We start from the raw sequence: 14,035 nt of genomic DNA, 5'->3' as shown, positions 1-14,035 counted from the left end.
GGAATGGAACACAAACCTCTCAGCACTCTGTTTTAACACTTGAGCGTGTTCACTCCTCCAGCTGGAAAATAAAATCCAAAACATAGATGAAGCTAAATTATTCTTGTTAGCATATCCACCTTCCCAATACAGATGGGCTAGACTAATTAACAGAATAGCATTCCTAATACTGAAGGTTCCAGTTAGATGCTTCCCTGCTGAGTTATTCAGGTGGAAGTTTGCTGCTTATCAAGATATTTTTAAGTACAAAAAAGCAGTCATCCTTGCTGGATGGCACAACTGTAGCCTGTTTTCAGACTAGAACAAGTGTTCCAGAGAGGCAGGTATTGTGTTTGTCCCAGTGAACTCCTGTGATGTGGGAAGTAATTCAGATAATTTCAGAGTCCAGACTCTTGTCAAACTATTGGCTTGAACCAGGCGCTCCACTCATTTCTTTTGTAGACCTTAAACATTTAAAGACCTAATCCAAATCCAGTTGATGTTAATTGAACCTTTTATTACTTGGGGAAGGCTTGAGGCCTTCAGCTGAATCCTGTAGTGCACTGCAATCATCCCAGGCCCTTCTCTCCATCCTGCTGCTCTCCCCTACCTAGTGCAATCTAATAGTGTCCTCATTGCTTGCAACTACCAGCAGTGATATAAATAATGATTATCATTACATGTCAACACTTTTGGTCTTATTCTTTACTGAGGATTTTTCCAAAATAAAATCTTTAGTGAATCAAGAAATTATGCTTTTGCTCTGAATAGTTAGAAGGGCAGGTGGGAGGGAAGTAACAAAGCCCACTTCCTTGCAAATGTAAAAGTAATGAAGTGTTTTAAACCTGAATCTTCCAGAAGCTCTTCTGGGCTACAAGGTGACTTTGTTATCTCAGTACAGTTTTGCTAGTACTTATAATTTAGATTTCAACATTAACTGTTGCATTACAGATCATTTTGATAGAAACATAAGACCGCTTTATTGCAGTGTCTTGTCTTTCACTGACTTAGTTGACGAGGTTTTTGCAACTGCCCCAGGAAAGCAATTTTTTTTGTTGCCTGATAGATGACAGGAAGTTACCTGACTTTAAATCTGTGTCTCATTCACTCATGGCTTTTTAACAGTATGGACTGTCTACCTCAAACAGTTAAGTTTTCAAACTGCACGTGATCATTTATACCCACATAACAACTAGGATCTTGTTTCTCAGTTTCAGGGGTTTGTCTGTCTTACTTTGTTCTTGAAGTATTATTTGAAGTGCAAACAAGTTACCCATCAATCTGTTCACCTTACACAGAATTTACAATAAGTAAAGATGAAGGTCTTAGGCACCTACCTGCCTGCATGTGTGGGTCTCTGGTTTCAGTCTGAGAAAGCTCAGGTGCAATGGCAGTTAAGCAATCTGCATCATGTGGCATTATTGGAAACACTTCTTTATGTTGTCATTGCTGATTCCAGAAAAGTCCATTTTCCTTCAGGGTTGTATAAAGTTCAAATTATTTCAGGGGCAGCAGAATGGTAATTACAGCTAAGGGGCTCTCTTCTTTGCAAATCTTAGGAGAAGTGTAGATGTCTGAGGGCATGAATCAGTATTCTGATTTTTAGGTCAGAGTATTGTGGTAGCACATTCTGCTCCTTTAGATTCCCTTTTTGTTATGTCATTATACACTGTGACTCTGCTGGCCTGCTTCCCTCTCATCTGTGCCCAGAGAAAGCTGGGGATAGAGTAGTTAAAGAGGAATAGGCAAGTGTCCCACATGCATCATGCACCCCTACATATTTAGAAAATATACTGGTCTCTCCAAGAAGGTAGGTAATACTTTGCAACATCTCCTTAATTCTTGGCACTTTTCATTGATATCAGAGGTTAAGATGGAGAACTCACACTACAGTTGTATAAATAAATCAGAAAGGTAGGAAATAAATGCAGCAGTGCCATCTATTAATGTGCCATTTGTAATTACCAAGCTTAGGATAATCAGAGATGACTGATGAAGTTTCAATGCTGAACCCTTTTCTGTGCCACAGTCTTGATGCAGTTTCTGTCATATTTATCTTCAGGATCTTCTGTAAGTGGGAAGAGGGATTCTGGTTGTGTGACAGCAGCCCTTGGCAACACGTGGAGTCACAGCGTCAACACCAGGCTCATTCTGCAATACCATGACTTGCCGACAAGACAGGTGAGAACTTAACAAAATAGAGAATTTAAATAAAGGTACACCAGCAGTCAGATGGGCTGTGTCCTTCAGCCTCTCTGGTTATGTTGAAAACTGTGTGTTGAAAAACTTGGCACTCGAGAGCCCAGTTGCTTATTAGGGTGCGGATCAGTCAGTGTCCTTTGTTTTTAAGGGATGACCAGCACTCCAGTGCCTCTGTGTGTTAGGATGGGCTTTTCTGAGTCACAGTTGGTACAGGCCTACAAGTTTCTTGAGCCTTTAGAGCATTCTACATTGTGGAGATGAAAGGTAATCCTTAAAGTGCTTTCCTGCACAGGAATTTTATTTAGGAGAGGAGTAGAAACATAGTCTTTTCACTGCCATGGTTGTTTTGCTGTCATGCCATCCACTCTTCGTGCCCAGTTCCAGCTGTGACTGTTAGGACAGGGAGCACTCTGTTTTCTGTGACTGCTGTTTGTGAGTAGAAGTTTGCTGCCTGCACCAGCAAGCTTAACTTTGAGCGGTAAGTATGGTACCAATTTCCCAGAGGTATGCCTGTGAATATGAGAATAGTTACCCTTTTCACTGAGAGACTTTATGCTTTTAAGTGAAATATAGTAACATCTTTTACTGCAGTCTCCACCTCTTAATTTAAAAAATGAAAAACTAGGAGACAAGACATTTGGGATATGATTGAGGGAATGACATTTTTTTTGTTTTCAAAAACATCATAATGCATGATTTCATCTCTCCCTGAGGATATCTGTGGTTACGCTCTCTTTTGGCTTTGTCTGTTCTGTTTTTGCGTTGATGTAACTCTTTCCAAAGGCTGTGACCCTCAGTCTTAATGTTATTGATTTTCTGCCAGTTAGAGAGCTGTCAGAAAAATTGCTACACGGTATTTGTACCATCTTACTCCTGTACCATTACTACCCACGTGCATCCAAATTGGTGCTTCTGCGTTTGCTGCCACAACACAAGGTTTCTCGCTTTTAGATTGCAGTCTTTAGAGCCAGAGGAGAGGAAGCCATCCTGTTTTATTAGAAATTTATTTATTAGAAGTAAAATTATAATGATAGCACTCCTGTTTCTTCAAGTAGCGGGCACTTTGAAGCAGCAGTAGGCCTCTGGACTTTGAGGTAGAAGGTTAAATGGGTCAAATGCAGGTAGAAAATGCATCTTCTGTACCTACTTCTAAAGGCTATGCATAGAAAGATACTCTTACTGCTGCTGGTCTTAGAAATTTTCTTACGTACTGCTTCTTATTCTAGTCTGTAATGTCCTTTTTTACAGAAATACTAAGTTCTGCAAAATACAAAGCTGTTCATAAATTTCCTGGATCACTTTGGAGTTACATGAGAAGTGGAGTTGGCAGAGGGTAAAGGGCAGAAACTGGGCTCTGTGCTACTTCATGATGCACAATGTCAGCTAAAATGGATTAAGAACATTCCTCTGGTGGTGGAAAAAGGGAGCAGTTTTCCTAAAGAACATTCAGATATTACGTGTAGTTTTTCCTGATTTTGTTTGAGAAGTAATAGATCGTAGGTATATGAAAAGTTGTGTTCAAGCCTTTAAAATTATGGTCTGCTTAGTAGAGTTTTCCTCTCTTCCTGACTGAATTTATCAGCTGCACCACCTTGCTTACAAGTGAAGCTATGGGCTCATTCTGTTTCAATTAAGCAAAGGAACTAAAGCTACAGTGAAGAAAAACAACCTTAAAGTAAATGTTAGCATATATTATTAAAACCAAAGTAATTTGAAGCAAAGTGTGACATAGTGATGCGCCTGTGAAGTCCATGACTGAAATGTGATATGTCCATGATGTCCTGTAGGTATTTTCCTGTTGCTGATACCTGCGTCCTTTTTTCAGATAAATTCCCTTTTCTTAAACTCATAGAAATCTTTCAACTAGACATGCAGTTTCCAGTTAGAGGAAGGCATCTAGAGTTACCCTACCTGTCGCAGCACTGTATTGATCAAATTACTATAGTTTTACACACATATGCTCCTTTATAACTGCTTTATACCCACTTTCAGAAATGGACTGTGAATAAAGGTGCCTCAGATCTTGAGATGCTATTTCAGTCATCGTAAAGTGGTTCTGCCAGGAGGTATTAGATATCAGTGCTTTGAAAGCCAGCACTTTTTAAGGAAGCTTAACATGAAGATTCAAAAATGACCAAATCAGTAATCACATTTACAAATTCTCATGTGACTGTATTTAAAAGAAAAAACCAAAACCAACCAAAAATAAAAAAGAACCAGAAACCTGTGATTATCTGTAGTCTTGGTTTTAAAGTGAAATTTTGCCCCAGGAAATTACTGAAAGCACACAGTTGGTCCAGAGATTTGGGTGAAAAGTCATTTCAAAACCTAGTTTTTCCTGCTTTTCCATGTTTGTAACCTTACAGAATCAATACTGGACAGGGAATAAGTTGTGTTTTCATAGAACTGTAGAAACTTCATACAGTTGGTGATTGCCCATCTCTCTAATTTGTTGAGGTCTCTCTGCAGGGCCTCTGTGCTTTCGAGGGAGTCAGCAGCTCCTCACAATTTAGTGCCACTGGCAAACTTACTTAGTATTCCTTTGAATCCTGTGTCCAAGTCATTAATGAAGATGTTGAAGAGCACAGGGCCGAGGATGGAGCCCTGCAGAACCCCACTCTGGTGTCACCCCATTACCTATAACTGTGCGCCTGACCTGTGAGCCCGTTGCTCACCCAGCGCGTGATGTGTTTATCCATCTGTGGCCTGGACAATTTGTCCAACAGGATACTGAAAGCTTTGCTGAAGTCCAAGAAGATTACACCTGCTGGCTTTCCTAGGTCATTTAGGTGGGTTACCCTGTTGTAGAAGGAAATCAGGTTTGACAAGCAGGACTTCCCCCTTACGGAGCCGTGCTGGCTGTGGTCAATGACTGCATTGTTTTCCAGGTGTTTTTCGGTACTTCCCCGAATAATCTTTTCCATGATTTTACCTGGCACTGAATTAAGACTGACAGGCCTGTAGTTTCTGGGGTCTTCCTTCTTGCCCTTCTTGAAAATCAGCATAATGTTCACCAGCCTTCTATCAGCTGGGACCTCTCAGGATTCCCAAGACTGCTGAAAATCATTGAGAGGGGCTTTGTGATGACATCAGCTGGCTCCTCAGATGAGTCCCATCAGGCCCCATAGATTTGTAGGGATCCAGCTGGAGCAGCAGATCCCACACAATTGGGGAAGTGATCATTGATCATTCAGCTCAGGGCTAGAGGCCCCTGTGGCACATCATCCATGTTGAAGACAGAGGTGAAGAATGCATTTAAACACCTCTGCCTTGTCCACATCCCTGTTTGCGAGGTGACAATCTTCATTCTGGAATGGGATGATGTTATTTCTACACTGCCTTTTGCCATTAATGTATTTGAAAAAACTCTTTTTATTGTCCCCCACAGTTCTGGCCTGCTTCATCTCCAGTTGAGCTTTGACCACATGAATTTTCCCCCTACCATGGCGAGCAGCATTTCTGTATTCTTCTTTCCAATGTTACCTGACCTTGCTTCCACCGGACATACACCTCCCTTTCCCTTCCACAGTGGATACAATTTGTTCTTTCAAAAGGTGGAATTCATTCTTTAGTCACTCACTTGATCTCCAGAATATTCTCTTTCTAGATCTACTTTCCCTCTTTCTTTCCCTGGAGGAGCTGGAGCAGTGGTGACACCCTGAGGGACTTTCCCTCGTTATATCTGACTTCCAAGGTAGTAAAGCCAGTGTGCTAATCCTTGCTGCAGAATCCCACCCATCAAGAGAAAAAGCACCCCTTGAGAAGCACTGGGCCAAGGGTGGTATTCTTCAAAACATGGAGTGATGATGTGATCTTTCAGGAGGATTCAAGCAAGCTGCTTTCCAGAGCTATGGTATCTCCTGGACAGCCCACTGGGCTGCCAGATGCTTGTTCTTGCTCATGCAGTATTTGTTTCTGGGAAAACTCATGGACCTAGTCCCTGTGCCTGAAACCTTGGGGAATGCCAGGGCAGCCGGTGGCAGAACAAGTATGTAACAAACCTTAGGAAATTGAACATAGAGTTCCTACACAGCTGGGATTTTTTTTATATATTAAGTAAAAAATGCCTTTATTTTGTTTGTCCAGTAGATATTTTCCAGCCAACTATCCCTATTTCCACCCCACCCTTCCTGTGTCTGGTGAACATTAATAAGACAGCAGCCAGTTCCGCAAAGTAATGAACTTTCTGGGATGTCCTGCCTGCCTGAAAATCAGTTAGGTTTGCTTTATTGCTAGGATAGGAACAGCTTTCTGAACAAACAGATGAACTTTGCTCATTTGCTTCCTTCTAGCCTCCAGGGTTCTGGTTTTTATTTTCTCCAGGACAGAAGCAACACCCCTGGGGGAGGGCTGAAAGAGATTTCCAGTCTGCATTTAAATTCATTATGTCACCAAAACCCACAAACATGGACAATAGCAGGAATCTTTTAGCTGCTGAGGTGGGACTGAGCTGTACAATTTTAGCAGCAGCACAGTGGCATAAGAACATGTGAGAACATGGGAAAAGTTAATTGTTTCGTACAAGTGCCTTCCTGAAGGGAATTATCTTTATGGATACTGATACATGGTTCTCCCTAAGCATTCTTATAAGTAGTTAACCATGACATTTATTTTCCTGAAACGCATACATAAACGTGCAGACCCTTTCAGTTTCGGCCAAAACCAATGGGGCTGCCCTAGAAACTATCAGACTCCTCAGTTACCCCTATGTGTATCATTATCTTTTCCTGAACTGGAGTCAGCATACTTGTTTTTCATGTGTCCTCAGCTGTCTTTGGGGGTCAGCATGGTAGGGTTAAATACATTGCCATGCTATATTTAACATTTTGTTCTAGTCCATTGGAGGTAGGGTGCTGGATTAAATGAGACACTGGCCAGATCTGGTATGGCAACTTATATGGGCCTGGTTTATTTTATAATTTTCAAGGGATTTGTGAGACTCATAGTATTGTGTTAATCTCTGTAACACGTTTTGAAATTACCGGATGGGAAATGCATGTAGAAGTGTTATGTTATAACAAATCAGTGTTTTCCTGTGCTATTTTCAAGGAAGAGCATTTAGAATCACAGAATCATTTAGATTGGAACGCACCTTTAAGATCATCAAGTGCAACCATTAACCCAGCACTGCCAAGTCCACCACTAAACCATGTCCACAAGTACCACATCTACATGTCTTCTAAATACCTCCAGGGGTGGAAACTCCATCACTTCCCTGAGCAGCCTGTCCCAATGCTTGACAACCCTTTCTGTGATGACATTTTTTCCTGATACCCAGTCTAAACCTCCGTTGGCACTACTTGAGGCCATTTCCTCTTGTTCTGTCACTTGTTACCTGCGAGAAGAGACCAATCTCTACCCACCTACAACCTCCTTTCAGGGAGCTGTAGAGAGCAATGAAGTCTGCTCTGAATTTTCTTTTCTCCAGGCTAAACAAGTCCAGCTCCCTCAGACACTCGTCATCAGACTTGTGCTCCAGACCCTTCACCAGCCTTGTTGCCCTTCTCTGGGCATGCTCCAGCACCTCAGTGTCCTTCTTGTATGGAGGAGCCCAGAAAAGGACACAGGATTCAAGGTGTGGCTTCACCAGTGCTGAGTACAGGGGGACAATCACTTTCCTGGTCCTGCTGGCCACAATGTTCCTGATACAGGCTGGGATGCCATTGGCCTTCTTGGCCACCTGGACTTCTGGATCATGTTCAGCTGGTTGTCAGCCAGCACCCCCAGCGACTCTTCCCCCAGCCTGTATCATTGCCTGGGTTGTTGAGATGCAAGTGCAGAACCCAGCACTTCACCTTACTGAATCCCATATAATTGGCCCATCAATCTAGCCAGTCCAGATCCCTCTGCAGAGCATTCCTACCCTCCAGTAGATCAACACTCCTGCCCAACTTGCTGTCGCCTGCAAATTGAATGGTGGTGCACTTGATCCTCTTGTCCAGACAATCGATGAAGACATTAAATAGGTCTGGCCCCAATACTGAACCCTGGGGAGCACCACCGGTGGCTGGTCACCTACTGGTTGTAGCACCACTCACCACCACTCTCTGGGCCCGGCCACCCACACAGTGTTCACCCAGCAACCAGTACACCCTTCTGCACCATGGGAAGCCAATTGCTCTATGAGAATGCTGTAGGAAACTGTCAAAAGCTCTACTAAAGTCTAGGTAGATGACATCCACAGACATTCCTTCATCCACTAAGCGGGTCACTTTGTCATAGAAGGAGATGAGGATGGTTAAGCAGGACCTGCTTTTCACAAACCCATGCTGTCTGGGCCCGATCCCCTGGTTGTCCTGCATGTGCCTGTGATGGCACTCAGGATGGTCTGCTCCATGACCTTCCCCAGCACCAAGGTCAGGATGACAGGCCTGTAGCTGCCCAGATTCTCCTCTGGCCCTTGTAGCTGGTGTCACATTTGCCAGGTTCCTGTCACCTGGGACCTCCCTGGCTGACCAGGGCTGCAGGTAGCTGATGGGCAGTGGCTCAATGAGCTCTTCTGACAGCTCCCTCAGTGCCCTCGGGTGGATCCCACCTGGCCCCGCAGACTTGTGTGTGTGTCTAAGTGGCCAAGCAGGTCACTGGGCATTTCCCCTTGGGTTATGGGGGCTTCATTCTGCTCTCCATCCAGTTCTTCCAGATCAGGGGTCTGAGTACCTGGAGAACAACTGGTTTTATTTAGGATTATGGGCTTTCAAGCTGTGCTAAGTGAGCTGTTGGGCAGGAATTTTCCTGGTAAAATGGTAAAGCATTCAGGTAAAGTGTTTCAAATGCATAAGTAAATGGTGACTCATTCTTAATAAAACAAAACAGAACAAAACCCCCTTATCTCATTCAGACTAATGCCAGACATAACTTTTGTTGTGTCCTTGGTTTCAGACCAGCTGTTTCATCTCGCTCTGCCTACTATCATATGAATAAGCCCTGAATAAGCATTCCAAAATTACAATGGTGAAGTAACGCTGGTACTTTCTGGATGGGGGAAGGGCTGGAAGAAAGCCAAGAGGAGTGAGGGTGATGTTTTACATTTGTGTGATTTGCAATTCTTTACCTTATATTCTTTATCGTATTAGTAAAGCAGTTCTTTCAAAATGTGCAGATATTTGCCTGTAACTTCACCAGGAGATGGCCATTGGAAGTGTTGTAAAGTGTGTATCTGTTCTGGGCCATCTTCTTATATAATATGCTTATCATATGGAAAGTCAGTTCTGTAAAAACACAGAGATATATTTATAATTGTTTTTAGAGAAGAGTGATGGTACGGAATCATGCAAGGAAAAAAATAATAGGATATTTTACAGGAAGGTAGATTTTTTTCAGGTGAGATTAATTTTTTATGGTTCTCCATTATGCTTCTTTTGAAAAAAATAGCTATGAAAAGACTGCAGAAGCACCTACTCAAATTCTGCAAACCCTTCCATTTAAAGAAAGGGTTTTTTCCTAGGATGCACATCAGAGACTTTTGCCTCACCTCAACTAGCAATTGAATATTTTGAATCAGGACACAATGTCATTATGGCTTCAAATTTCTATGCATGTTTACAAACCACATCCTTAAAAATGCATAAATAAGATTATGGGGTTTTTTCTGATTAAAAAGGCTGTCAACTAATAACCCCTATGACAGAAATCTTTTGCTTATCCATGGATCATATACAAGCATAAGCAGCAATATAATTGAGCAGCATGAGAACAGTATGAAACAAGGCACAACTGTAGCATAAACAGATGGTTATCAACATAGTATGATACTGACTTAATCCAGCAAAGTGCCAAATGAAAGGATGCCAGGAAAATAACGACGGTACATTAACAAGTGTTTGGAGCTCAAACATCACCAGGTGACTTATTTTCCTGCCTTAAGTGTTTGTTCATGTCTCTCTTTGCAGCAAGCTTCTTTCTTAATGAACTTTTGGGGCATGGTCATATAGCCATCACTGGAGCCCTGTCTACATTAAATGGGTCTGGATTTATGGCCCTCTCCTCTTAACCGGACACTTTTAGAGAGTAGCGTTTCCATCATTCTTGAACAAGAATTAATTTACTCAGGTGCTTACAGACCACTAATCAATTTGTTATCTAGGAATCTAAATAGAAATGAAAAGACCCTAGGTCCAATAGAAAAGAACAGAAGAAAACCTTGAAATAGTTCATCTTGTTCTCTTCTCTGTCTTTTCTTTAATAACCACTGCAAGTTTTCTTAATGAGGATTATTCTACTGTCAGATAGACAAAATGTAGGAGCTGCTGTACAAACTTCAAACTCGTTCACCTGTAGTTCAAAGCATCCTAAACAGAGGAGCAGGGACATCTCTGAGGCAGAGAGGCACACTCAGTCATTAAGTTACACTGAGTCTTCCTGCTGAGGCTGGTGGCAGAGGTGGGTTCTTTCTGGTAGGTATCTTTGACTGACAGACCAGTCAGCTCTCAGAAGAGACTCCTCCCTAGTTGCTGGTAACCTACACCAGTTACAAGTTAACCATCTCATATTATGTTATATTTTCAAATTACTGTGCAAAAGTATTTGCAGACTGATCTCTGCAGTACCCTTGCCAGGTGCTCATAACCAAGGAAACTGAATCATAGCTAAGTGACTGGCCGGAGTAAATCCTCTGCAGCTGGGAGCAGAGCTGGAGTCTCTTCACTGTCATTGAGTGCCAATAAGCTTGATCTTGCTTAGCCTTTACAGCCTTTGTTTCAGGCACTTACAAGTCTTTATATCTCCTGGTACTATGTAGTGAAGGTACTCCTGCTTCCTGCTCCAACTTGCTCTGTAGATTAATTCACCCACTGAACTGATTTTCAATGTGGTCACTGACTTCGGTCTTGAATCTCTCTCCTTAGAATGCCATAAACTTTTCTTCATCAGTGAAGGTTAATGAAACTGGGACTGTGACTGGAGCTTTATGGCAGAACTTTTTCTCAAATTCCTTGTTTCCAGGTTCTCTTGATACCAGAGGTGATTTTTCTAAGCCTCAGCTCTAAAAGTCAGTTTTCATTCCTATGTCTCTTCTCTTTGCAGGCATCAAAACTGTTCCAAACTGCAAGTACCCAGCAAAGACACTTAAATTTTTGGATTCTTAAAATGCTTGTCCCACCTCTTATCTCCAGGATTGGTTAATGCAACATTTCTAGTATTATCAATACCCTTTTTTCCCTCTTTCAAACACACCACAGAAAACAGAATTGTTACCTTGATGAGACCTACTTAGTCAGAGTGATGCTACTGGTTTAGTTTTTGCATATTTTCTCAGCTCTGTAACTGAGGAAATGGCCTTTTGCCTTGGTCTAATTGATAATTGTGCACTTTCATATTAATCAGATAGCAATTTTCAGAAATTTGGGCTATACCTCCTGTTCTTTATTGGGAGCCACTTAAAGGTCAGAATGGGAGGGGTAAGATTACAGGGTAACAAAATCTGTTTGAATACAAACAGAGAACTTCTGTTTGTGATGCTGTTAATCCAACACCCTTTACAAATGCTGTACTTACAGTTAAGTAAAACGGCATGAAAATGGGAGAGAAAGAACCAGATATAACTTTTAGGCTCTGGTCTGAATTGTTTGAAGAATGCTCTGTTTGTAAACTTAAGTCCCTTTGCACAGAGGGAATGAATGCAAACTCCCATCCTGTTTATACAGAATCACTTTTCTGTGATTTGACTTCAGTGTGAGTTTTCTCCTCAAAACAGAGAGGGATTAACCTAGGTCAGATTCTCTCATCAATAACTGAAATGTCATCGCTCCTAAAGAGTGGCAGTGACCAAAGTTGTTTATCCTTGGAATGACTTGGCAAATCCACTTGCCTCCTGTCTTCTACCAGATTCTCCTCTTTTTTTTCTTTTTTTTACTTTTTAAATTTGAAAACAAAGGGCAGCAATGCCTAGCTCAACTTTAAGTATTAATTATTCAGAAAAGTTCTGCTAAGTCTTTCTTGGAATATAGTATACTTAAAGACATTCTTAGTAGTGAAAAATACCAGAAAAATCACTGTGAATGAACTGGACAATCTCAAGTAATGAAAATATAGTGGAATATAAGATTGCTAATAGAAATAATTTGCAAAATTATATTGGGCATTACAAATGAGTTTCTATTTTACTTAAGGAGCATACAAGTAAAGCTAGTACTGGAGTAGTTTAGTTTATCATAGAAAGACTAATTCAACACTGTAATGTAACCATGAAAAGGGTCTGGGCTATCCTAGAATAGATCAGGCAAGGTGTTTTCAACTGAAAATTGTTCGTACCATTGTGGAAAGGCACTGGAGACATCTCTGGAATACTGTATATGGCCTGGAAATGGTTGTTCAAGTTTCTTTCTGCTTTCTTCTTTATCTACTTTCTTCCCAGCCAAGGTCTGTGCTAGACAGAACATATTCATTGACATAGTAACAAGTTTGAGCTGTCACTGGTAAAAAAAAAGTAAACCTCAGATAAAGTTTTAAAACCAGACAAACTTTGACATATTGACTTCAGTGGGCGAAATTCATGGCATCTTGTGTGAAAAGGTAGGGACAGACATGATTCTCATGTTCAGGCATTACAACTTTTATGATTCTGTAAACATATTAAGGGAGAATCATATCAGGAGTTTGTATATTTATGGTATTGTACTGTGAACTTGAATTTTTGCTTGTTTTATGAATCTAAAGTCATTTACCTGTTCTAGATTGACAACACAGGAGAGTGGCAGCCAGTATAATCACAATATAAGTGATTTTTAAAATCTACTGTAGAGAGAACAATGTGGGGTTTTTCGGTTCAGTTTTATCATTATATCTACCCTGGGTAGGATCAATTCATCTAGAGGAGTTTGCTCTGCGCAGACTTTTTAATCTTTGATCTCTGTAATTCCCATGCCTTTAGCTGTGATGTAAAAACAGGCTGAAAAAGAAGAAACTCCCTTAACTGCTTAGGAACCAAATGCAGACTACTTACCCACTTTAAGGAACAAAACTCATTTTGACATACCACTGCCTGAGATGGACTGAGGTTTTGATTATCTCCAATGCTGCAGACTTCATGGGAGCTGCCTAGCCGACTTTATCATATCTACCCATCATAATGCATCAAGAAGATAATGAAATACATAGTTTTCACAACATTACCTTCCCTTGGACTGATTGTTTTAACTGTTGGGAAAATATCATGGGATTTTAGGACATCTGCTCAAGCAGTGTGGAAAGCATGTGTGCAGCAGGTGGTAGTGTATTCTACCCACATGGTGGAAACCTTGGAAGATACTTGGGACTAAAAGGTAAAAGGCGTTACAAATAGCTACCTGAGCCATCTTGCATCCAGCTCTCACGGGTACTTTGATTAGGGAGAGATACGTGCTTTGGATACATATTAACAGAAAGCCGTAAATTCCTCAATCCATGTTGAAGTTCAGTGTTTCTGACACACTTGTGATTGATGAGTAGCTTCAACTTTTCAAATACTGGTAAGAAGTATTGTAAAGTACAGCTCAGTTAATGAATTACTTCTTCCTTGAGTATTCATATTGGAGCAACACCAACTTGGAAATTACTAATGAGGTCACTTGTCAATAAATCCCCCTATCTCATCAAAGAAAGTGATAAACTTAGGTTGCAGAGTAGTGTGTGAGTCACTCCTGAAGTTCTCCACTGGAAGGAGCTCATTAGACTTATCTTGGGTTTGCAAGGCCCTTTCACATTTGCGTAACAGTGATGGTTCATGGTCTCTCTTATCAGTCATTTCCTACAAGTGAGTCCAGAATCTCTGGCAGAAGTTCTTGCACTAGTCCTGAGTGAACAATCAGTCTTATTTTCTTTGCCATTTGATTTTATTTGTCTGTGCAGATATCTTCTGCAGTTCAGGGTGTTTATATAC

General features: G+C 41.2%; 1 protein-coding gene across 2 annotated transcripts in view; it reads left to right on the top strand.

Moving 5' to 3' along the window:
* Positions 1-14,035, top strand: part of RAD51B (RAD51 paralog B) — a 179,550-nt gene that overhangs the window by 17,579 nt on the left and 147,936 nt on the right. The window contains exons 1-2 of one of the 2 annotated variants that reach the window (XR_006019305.1): positions 1,701-1,789; positions 2,042-2,160. Coding sequence is in view for 1 of the 2 variants with exons in the window: in XM_042047525.1 (XP_041903459.1) it covers positions 2,042-2,160 (119 nt within the window). In the remaining variant the exon portion in view is untranslated. Of the gene's footprint in view, positions 1-1,700; positions 1,790-2,041; positions 2,161-14,035 lie in introns of those variants that run through there. The other variant, XM_042047525.1, reaches the window with a different exon arrangement.

This window comes from Corvus kubaryi, unplaced genomic scaffold (genome assembly GCF_017639235.1).
Source record: "Corvus kubaryi isolate FWS band 111438036 unplaced genomic scaffold, C.kubaryi_AGA036_p1.0 66, whole genome shotgun sequence".
NCBI lineage: Eukaryota > Metazoa > Chordata > Aves > Passeriformes > Corvidae > Corvus > Corvus kubaryi.
This window is presented reverse-complemented; position numbering and strand designations above follow the sequence as displayed.